At 38.0% G+C, this 10,343-nt stretch overlaps 1 protein-coding gene across 1 annotated transcript in view; it reads right to left on the bottom strand.

Moving 5' to 3' along the window:
• Nucleotides 1-10,343, bottom strand: part of SRCIN1 (SRC kinase signaling inhibitor 1) — a 262,183-nt gene that overhangs the window by 106,158 nt on the left and 145,682 nt on the right. The window contains exon 7 of the mRNA XM_072413697.1: nucleotides 2,913-3,742. Within this exon, the coding sequence (XP_072269798.1) occupies nucleotides 2,913-3,742 (830 nt within the window). The remainder of the gene's footprint in view (nucleotides 1-2,912; nucleotides 3,743-10,343) is intronic.

Genomic DNA, 10,343 nt, shown 5'->3' with positions numbered 1-10,343 from the left:
CTAGCGTTCTAATTCTGTCAGTTTATTGATGCAAAAAAAGATACAATTTTTTTTGCATAGAAATTTGTTGTTTATATTGTGAAACCTGTAAATTCTTAGGATTGACTCCCAGGTATGATAATTATATTTATTTAATAAATTATAATATAATAATCTGCTTTTAAATTTCCCGCCCCCACAATCCATCACTGCATTTGCATCAGTCCATTTGCAAGATGTCACATCTTCCCGGGTGATGCGAGTGGGGGGAGCTGTAAATCTTCTGAGCTGATATTCCAACAAATTCACAGGTCACATTATGTAATGCTCAAAGCAATTGCAAAAAAAACCCAAGAGCTACATCTCTTTCATCTCTACATTTCAGTTAGCATGTTAAAAGTAAAATTCATGACAGTACAATATTTGAAAGACTGAACAGCTATGGCTTCTTTGGAAGGGCTGCCAAGAGATTTTCTCTTGGCAGCATAGCTTAGGTTTACAAAGTTGCATCTGAACCACAAGACATCTTGAACAGTGTTCTTTAGACAGATGAGACCAATGTGAACATGTTTGGCCATAATGCACAGTGCCACGTTTGGGGGGAAAACCAAAAACAGAATATTAGCCATCACAGTTGATGCTAGCTGTCAAACATCGTTGTAGAAGAGTGATGATTTGGGATGTTTTTTGCAGCCACAGGATCATGCCACCCTGTAGTCATTGAGTCGACCATGAAGGCCTCTGTATATCAAATTATTATAGTCAAATGTGATCTGTCCGACAATTAAAGCTGTTGAAACTGGGTCATAGTGATCCCAAGCCCATCAGAAAACTCTACTAACAGAATGGATGCAAAAAAAAAAAAAGAATCAATATATTACAGTGGTCCAATCAAAGACCAGACCTTAACCCAATCTAATCGCTATGGCTGGATCCTAAAGAGTTATACATAATGGAATGCCTGCAAACCTCAAAGAACTGAAGCATTGTAGTAGGAAAGAGTTTCCTCCACCACAATGGGAGAGACTGATAAAATCATACAGAAAAAGAATATTTTAAATTACTGTTGCTAAAGTTGGTTCCACAGGCTATTAAATCATGTGGTGTGCTTAGTTTTAGGAACATTAAGCTTATTCATTTTGGCTTTATTTTTGTTAAATAATGATACGTTGGAATCTGTTGTGTGTTTTACACCTGAAGTTACTTGTTGGAGCGAGCTCCGATGCTTGAAATGCCAGGACAAGTGATGCGCTTGTACTTTCTGGGTGCCTCTATGCGGACTCCAGTGTTGCAGTAACAGGAGGGGAAAATGGTGCTGGGAGCAGCAAAACATTTGACACTCTCCGCAAAGGTCACCCTTGCAGAAAAGGAGCAAGGAACTCCTAGCACATAGCCTAAGGCAAGCTTCTGCACTGGAAGTACATGCTGCAGACGCCCAGATGGGTGCTGTCTCTATAACTAATGCTTTTGCTGCTGAAAATTCTGTACTGGAAAAGCCCCACCTCTTCGCAATAGACAGTATCCATTCAGGTATCATAGTTTTTCTGAGGATGCAAAATCCAAAGGAGCGAGCTCTGTGACTTGGAAATGTCATGATATATACTCTGACCCTGATGATAGAGTGATTTTGCTTAAGAGGCTTTTAAATAGTAATCTTGTTTTATTCACTAATACAATTTTTACACAAAAACAGGCAATATAAAACAAACAGCAAAATAAAGCCTGGCCACTTGGCCACTAACTCACCGTTAGTTCCCTTAACTAACAATCCAGCCCAACCTAGTGCTGTGCAGGTCTTTAAGGCCCTAACCATACATCTTTTCCAACAAAGGCCCTGATTTAATAAAGCTCTCCAAGGCTGGTGAGAATACACTTTCATCAGCGAAACTGGGTCATCCAGCAAACCTGGAATGGATCTGGATTAGGATTCTAAACATTTGCTAGCAAATAGCAAACTACTTTGAAGAAATCCATGCCAGGTTCGCTGGATTGCCCAGCTTCAGTGATGAATGTGTATTCTCTCCAGCCTTGGAGAGCTTTAATAAATCAGGGCCAAAGTCTGTGTCTTTACGCTCAGTTAACCTTAGATCTCCTCCCAGCTCACGAGCCAAGACAGAGACACAGGAATAAGCAGACTGGGAGTATTTATCTCTACACTAATTTCCAGGATGGGTTTCAGGTGAGACAGTTACATCTGATTATACCCAGGCCTCTTTAGCTCCCCCACCTGGCCAAGAAGCTCATGGTCATTAAGCCTGGTACTTTAACCCCACCTTCAGGACAAAAGGAAAACTGTCTGAATAAACAGAAAAACACTCTGCGTAGCCTGTATCTGGGGCAAATGTACCTGTCATTTTGGACGAAACCCTGATTTCTTTGGCCAGCTGTTACAATATATATATTGGTTATGTTTTTTCTTTTTTACAAAATGAAAATCTCTTCATATATAAAGAATATTTTTTAAAAAATCTGCAGTTCCGCACATAATCTAGTCAGGTGAAGGAATTTTTTCCAAAATGTAAAACATTCAGTCAGAATGCTTTACATATAGAAGATGCAGATATCATTATATCAGTTTGGAATAATTTATATACAAATTGTCATTTACCTAGTGGTTGAACTTGATGAACCTATGTCTTTTTTCAACCTACTATTTTTCAATCAACTATGCAACTCTGCAATTTTTATCAATTATTATAACAATTACTTACCTTTCTCTACTCCTTCTTAGCCATTATTAAGGAAAATGACTAGGTTTAAAGCAATATATGAAGGCATGTTTAATTATAATAGGACTGCCATATATTCATTTCTTATAAGTGGAGAAACACATAAGATCAATAGGTAACATCAGACCTTTCTTCTCTAGCTGCTCTGTACTATGGTAAAATGTATTACAGATACTACCAGCAATTACAAAAGGGTATTCTCACCGTGTTTCTGTCTCCTTAGCAGGCACTGGAGAGCTGAAACCAGACAAAGGCCGTTCTGGTCCAGAGAAAATTTCATTGGTGCCAGAGGAAGAGCTTGGGTTTCTCTGTTTTCCAACACTACTCTCCATAAATACAGAGGAGGAGGAATCTTTGCGAAAGGTCTGGCGTACAGGAGAATTGCGGCTGGATGGCCCTGAGTAGGGACTGTGAGGACTCTGACTCTGCTGGACATCTACTATCCTTCCATCTGATACTTTCTGAGGGGAGGATGGTGGAATGCGGAAACCCATTCCAGGACTAAATGTGTCACCATATATTTGAGAGTTGGATTTATACATTCCATCTTCTAGGTCTGTTTGCAAAGCAGCAGCGGAGTAAGTGCTTAGAGAGCGGACCGAACCTCTCTTGTACAGGCCACTGGGGTATGAAAAAGGGTCCCCCAAACCAGCCAGGGACTGAGTAGAGGTAATGCTAAGTCTACCCTCATGGACCATTCCATAAGGATCTGAATAGAGTCCCTCATTCTTTACCAGAACCACATTCTTGTTGGAGAGATCTTCATCAGGTTTGACATCCCGCCTTTCTAGAATAGCACTAGGGCTAGGGGAGACTCCTTGTGTGGGAGGAAGGCCAGACATTCGGTCTGTATGGTGAACAGGGCTTCCTGCATAAGATGGTGGTCGCCCGCCACTGTAAGACATTCGAGAACGTGCTGGGGAGGAGGACTGGAGAACAGGTGGAGGAGAACCAGATGCCAAGTGGGGAGCAGGAGACATGTTGTTTAAACGTCGAGTTGGAGATGAGTCTCTGGAGCTGTACATCATCTCACGCTGTAAGAAAGCAATTAAAAAACATGATCAGAAAAAAGCAGCAAGCTGATTCAATAATATAGTACAGTGGTGTCATGCACAAGACAGATGAATAGTGATACAGCTATATCTTATTTACTATTAAACCCTCACTGTTGGATTTTATGGTGGGCATGTGCACTGGATCTCACAGAGACCAATGCACCAGCACAAAGGAATGGATGGGAGTGACCCCCCCACACACACACACAACAAACAAGTAATTAACATGGCAAAATAATTCATACAGCCTTATAGACTTAAGTACCTCTCAAGCATGTTTGACTGTGGGAAAACACATAGAGGCCACACTCAAAGAAAAGGGTGTCTAACTTAAGTTTTTAAGTTAAGCTGGCAAAGAAGGGGTGGAATCTGACCATGCTTCACAGACAGAAGCCATAACATTCATAAGTACACTTCAATAGGAACAGTAAGTAGATGTTTTACCTGCTTATTTAAGAATTTGTAAGAGGAAAACACAGGACGTGACCAAAATAGTTGAGGATTACCAGAGACAACCAAATATCCACATCAAAAAATGGTCCCTATGATGTGGATATTAGCAGGGCTCACCAGGCCCTAGATGTATTTATATAAATGTGTCACCCGCTTTTTTTTTATACCTTTCAACTCTCTGTAATCGTTAGTGCTTTACAGACCCTACTAACTGAGGGTGGCTATTGAATTCCACTTCGGTTTATTACTAATAGGTAATGTCAAAAGTAACAAGGTACAATAACTGGATAAGGTTTATTGTGTCAATAATTGCATTGATCATTTTTATTTTTAAATCATAAAACTGTTGGGAGTTCCCAACCCTAGGTTTGGAATTCAGACTGGTTGCCTTCTCATTAATACATACAACTAGAGGCTAAATAATATCCTTAGATCAAATTATAATTAACAGACATCCTGGTATCTCCTTCTAGTCCCATGGAAAGTCCAAAGTAAAGTCCTTTCACATTGTATTACAGCAATACATAAAATACTTCCCACACAAAACTCATAAAAAGTACTGATAACAATCTAAAGTAACTACTATTATAATGCTACTAGTTAGAGGGTGCCAATCCCCGGAGAAGGTGTTCGTATAAAACTCTTTTGTGAAAATTAACAGATAAAACTCACTATACTAGAAGGATTCTTATTTCTCAAGTTAATTCCAACACATCTGTAGGACCTGTGCAGTAATATAAGACTACTGGAAGTAAATGTTAGAATGATGCAAAATGTTTCCTTAGCTTGTCTCCTATTGGCTGTTCTTTTTGATTGCACATTTTGATGAGATATCATAAAGTCATTTGCCATTTGTTAGCAAATGTTTTGAATCCTGGACCAGATGCATTGCAGGTTTGCTCAATCACCCAGCTTCACTGATAAATGTGTATCCTCTCCAGCCTTGGAGAGCTTTAATAAATAAGACCTAATGACTGTAGCTCCCTGTCCCTGTAATGACTGTACCACCCAGAATGGACATTAGGTGCCTGGGAGTAGCAAACTCCACTTTTTTACTACTCTGAATATAGCCCTAGATTATATAACTATGTCATGTTAAGGACTTTAACTTTGTGAAAACAGTTCTTAAATTAAAAAAAAAAAGTTCTTGTCCTCTACTGCTCTTATTCATAGAGAACATTTATTTAATTGTTCAGATAAAAATACACATTACGCCTTTTACAATTGTGGACATTAATTTAAATGTACTTTAAATGTAATGTAAGTTTTTACATTTTAAGTTTACAAAATATTTTCACAAAACCAAAAATAAAATAAAAAGATATAGAAAAGAGTATACATGGAGAAAGAGCAGAAATCCTGGTCTCCATAACAGGAAACTCCTCCAGAGTCAAGGGGATGATTTTTTTTGCAAGGGATGTTTCACTTAGCTTAGTAAATGAGATGAAGAACTAGTGATTTTGAACCAAATCCACAATTATGTTTTTTAGATTTCCTTTCCATGATGTGTCATTGTTTTCAAAGTGAATTTTAAAAAAATATCCTGACCTAACTGGACCAATCACAATTAAATCAAGTAGTAAAGAAAGATGTAAATCTACAGTAAAATACTTTTTAGAGATGGTAATGTAGACTACAAACTGCTGTAAATTATACAATCAGTTGTAATTTATAAAAAATTGAGTACACTGAAATGTTACATATATGGAATAATGTTTTTTAAATTGACTTAAAGGTGTTTTATGTGCATCGGAGTAAATACCATTTACAAGGATTTTCTTTCCTGTACATTTCAGTATACACTAGGCAAGAAGAAAAAAGTAAAATAAAGAATAACACAATGGTCCTGATTTATTAAAGCTCTCCAAGCCTAGAGAGGATACACTTTCATCAGTGAAGCTGGGTGATCCAGCAAATCTGGAAAAGACTTCTTCAAAGTTATTTGTTAGCAAATATTTTGAATCTTGGACCAGATCCATTCCAGGGTTGCTGGATCACCCTGAGCTTTAATATATCAGGTCCTATGTCAGGGACATCTCATACAAAACACACAAGAAGACAAATACACAAAACATAACCTGATCATAAATGACCATAAGTGGTCATGCTGATTTTAGTAAAAATACAGGTAAAAAACACGGTCCACTATATACACAAGGGCTTAGATCCATAAAGTGTCAGGTCTATGTCAGTGTTAATCTAATACAGTTGAAGGTAACATCTAATTATTCACTATATCATTTACTCTGAAGTAATGGACTAAAATTAAAAGATGTGGTTTTCCGGGAATTGGCGATAATTTGCTTAGTAACCCCTGAAAATTAAGCCAATTATCCTACGTTTGTTCAAAAGAGTTTCAGCATGTTTGTGTAACATCACACTGTACTTATTTGTGTGCTTGCATCCTTAACTGTTTTTCTGTTTAGTGGCTTGCAGCGTCCCCATCTTTCCTTTAGTCACTGGACTACATTTGTCCATCTCAGAATTCTTAGCACACACCACTGTGTTATTTGCTATTCTGCCCAGCATTCTCTTAATTCTGCTATTCTGGATTTTGTTCTCAGCCTGACCTTGACTTCAACATTGCTATGAACTGACTGCCACCTGTTCTACAAGTTTGCCTTGATCACTGTGTTAATGTCTGTTTGCCATTCCTACACTAGAGCTGTCTGATCACTGTCTGGTGGAGGGAGCATGGACCATTGCTCCTTGCAAGGTGCTCTGGTGAAGACCGGGAGTCACTTTCTGCCTGCCTCAGGTGATCCAGTCTCACCAGCCAGGGGGTGACTCGTAACACTTCCACTTTGCAAAAATTGATACATTACGGCACCAGACAGAGAGATGGTCTATGAATAAGAGAACTGAAAATATAGACAGGTTAACCAAACCAAAAAGTGTCCGAATTTGGGGGGTAAACAAAGTCAGTGGGTTAGAGACTTTCCAGAGGTTTCCAGAGTTCTGCCCCCATTACATAACAAAACGTATCTACTGACCTAAAAATCCCAGCATTCCACTGCCTCCTAGCCAATTATCTTAAAAAAATAGAAGGGAGAGTTTACTTTGCTGCTGAACAAATGGGAAAATTAAAAACATCTCTACCCACATAGTGAAAGAAAGGTGGAGTGCTAAGGTAGGTTTAACTGATCAGTGTATCCTATTTCAAGCTTACAGAAGGCAAACCAGAAAACAGGAAAACATGAACCACCATGAACCACTATCTAATGATAGATGAAATCTATCATTAGATAGAAGGTATGATGAACATTAAGGAAGAACCTGCCACGACAGGGCACTTGCTGCAACAGGTAATAAGCACCTCAAGAGCAGGACATACAATCTGTACATCATATTGCATAATATGTAAAGTATACTCTATACAGACGTTGCATTTTGATGGGCTTTAATTTCCAAAGAATATGTTAAAAGGGTATAGGCATAAAAGAGGAACATCATCATGGGTACATAACCATGAATAAAATAAGGCCTTATACTTGATCCGGGCTAAGTTACTGAAAACGTTCAGGGCCTTGAAAAGTCAAGTGGTCCTTCAAAAAGGTAATAGCTGCTTCCTGACTATTATGTTCCTGGGAAGGGCATTTGGAAGCTCACTGGTGTGTACATGATGTATTCAGTCAAATTCCAATCTATTCAAGGGAATATCAGGAACTCGTTCCTGAAGTAAAGCAGTGACAGTGCCATTTAGGTCAAAAATAGACTCATGCAGGCCTCTGATATGGTATATATGGTATATCTTTCTCATGCCCCTCCAAAACTATAGTAGCATTGTCCATGCATGATTGTAATGTCCATAATAGCTTTCATTTCAGGCAGAGAACTCATTGGTGGTGCATTCAGGAAAGCTTCTAGGCACTGAAGAAAACAAAACTGAATGCGTAGAGGGCCACCAATCAGCGTGGTAATATCCTAACCAGAACAAAGCTAGCTTAGAACATGGTCATTCTTGCCAGTTGTCTATATGCTTCCCCTATGAGAAAACAATGCAATTCCCACTGACCACTAATTTAAAAGAGTAAGCTGGTAAAAAATGTGAAGGGTCACTACAGTCACTACCGGAAAAAAGTGTTTCGGGGGTACACACACATCATTAACCAGCAAAATGTAATGAGGTTCCCACTGAGCACCAACATACCCTTGGGCCCTTACTCCTGAATGCTGCACTCTGCATTCTTAAATGTACAGTTGCATAGTCATATCCCCGCTACTCAAAAAGCTGTATATGCTGTTGATCACAGTATATGAAACACAGTATATGCTATGATCTGCATTTTACAGTCCTGACTGATGCACACTCTAAGTTAATATTGTTCTAAATAACATTCATTGGACTGCTGAACTCCATACATTAGGTTGTATGCTACATAGATCTGTCAGCTACACATCACACACTATAAAGTCATGTCTGTTGCACGCTATAAGCTATGTTAGAGCATCCATACTGGTTGATAAATAGTTACCATTTATTTTAATAAATTCCTCTCCACCCAAATCTGGCTTTAAAAGCATGGCTTTTAAAATTCACAGCTGCTGACAGCTGCTTTCCCTCAGAGATGAGCACTATGCTGAGCTGAATTTGGCATCTTAGCATCATTGCTTTTATTACCGATCATCATATGGGAATAAATTGATAGGGTGTCCTGTTGTAATACCTGGAAATATGTCCACATCCAGCATAAATATGCTTTTTTGGGTTTCAGTTATCAAACCCTGGCATCAAGACGATAACTATATATTCTATATAACTTTATATATTTCAAAAGATATTTTTAATGGTAAAATAAAATAGTGTTGTATGCCTCTGCAGCACTATCCAACATTCACACAACATTCCCTAATCTTCTTTACACAAAAATGTATATAAGAACATATTGTGGAGTGGATAGGCTTATAAATTGACAAGCCGTTTCATAGTCCATACCAGACCATTTTCCTAAGAGAAACAGAAGCTTTCAATGACTAAAACAGGGTAAAAAAATATTAAGCTATTAGCAAGTGTACCATAGTAAAATGATCATACTATGGTAATGAATGTATGCTAATAAATAGGAATTCACATAATACCTAATGTATTAGGTATTACATAATGTGGTAAACCACATTAACCACTAATTTCAAACACCACCAAAGTTCATATTGCCATAAAGATGGGAAATGGATGGGCACTGATGGAATGGCAAGCCAGGACAAGTCAGAAGTAATACTAATATGTGTCAGTAAAAAGATGAAAATCGCCAATATCTGAAAAAGTGAATGCAATGTAAGGTGCTATATTAACTAGAAAACATATGTGTGTGAGTCATCGTATGAGAATCATTGATGCCATTTGAATAAATTCACACATTGAAATGTCTGGCAATCCTTGGTACTGTTTTATACTGTGAACAACGTGGTACTGATATAACAAGTGGATTAATTATTTCATATTCTTCTTTATTGAAGCAAAGTCTACTAGTCTAAAGACGACAACTGTGTTCTGCGAAAATGTGTTACAAAGAGACTATTATATGGTTACTTAAACTACATTATGGTCCTTGCAAAAAGTGGTATAGTAAAATACCTGCAATGGTTTGAATGTCAATTTGTCATATGCACTCACTACTTAAATGTTTAATACATTTCTCCTTTTAGGTTGTATCACACAGATGATTAAGATTGGTTCAGATTGAAATTATACAGATTGAATATTATACTACTAGTGATGCTATACAAATGTTTGTAAGGCTGTACCTTGTGGCAGTGTAATTATGGAGTATTTTGTGGGAAAAGGACTGTGGCATATGATTGCAATGTATATGGCAAGTAGGCTGAAGTTCTATTGAACCATCACACATTAAACCACCCACAATATGAGGTGTGAACTAGCCATCCTTCTTTGGAATGCCCTTGGATGCTCAAGATATTTTCCAGTCCTAACGATATACTTGTACTTTTATACTAAAGTACAGTTAGCAGTTATTCAATTTATCTGATGCAGGGCTTTATATATGATTCAGCATGTGACCAAATCATTTCTTGACTATATAACCTGACAATTTAACAGCGCCCACGTTTTCATTAGTGCTCTTATGACTGACTTAGTATCCATAGGCTTGATGTGTGGATTCCAGTC

This window comes from Pyxicephalus adspersus, chromosome 6 (genome assembly GCF_032062135.1).
Source record: "Pyxicephalus adspersus chromosome 6, UCB_Pads_2.0, whole genome shotgun sequence".
Classification (NCBI taxonomy): Eukaryota; Metazoa; Chordata; class Amphibia; order Anura; family Pyxicephalidae; genus Pyxicephalus; species Pyxicephalus adspersus.
The sequence above is the reverse complement of the archived record's forward strand: the minus strand, read 5'-3'. Positions and strand labels throughout refer to the sequence as shown.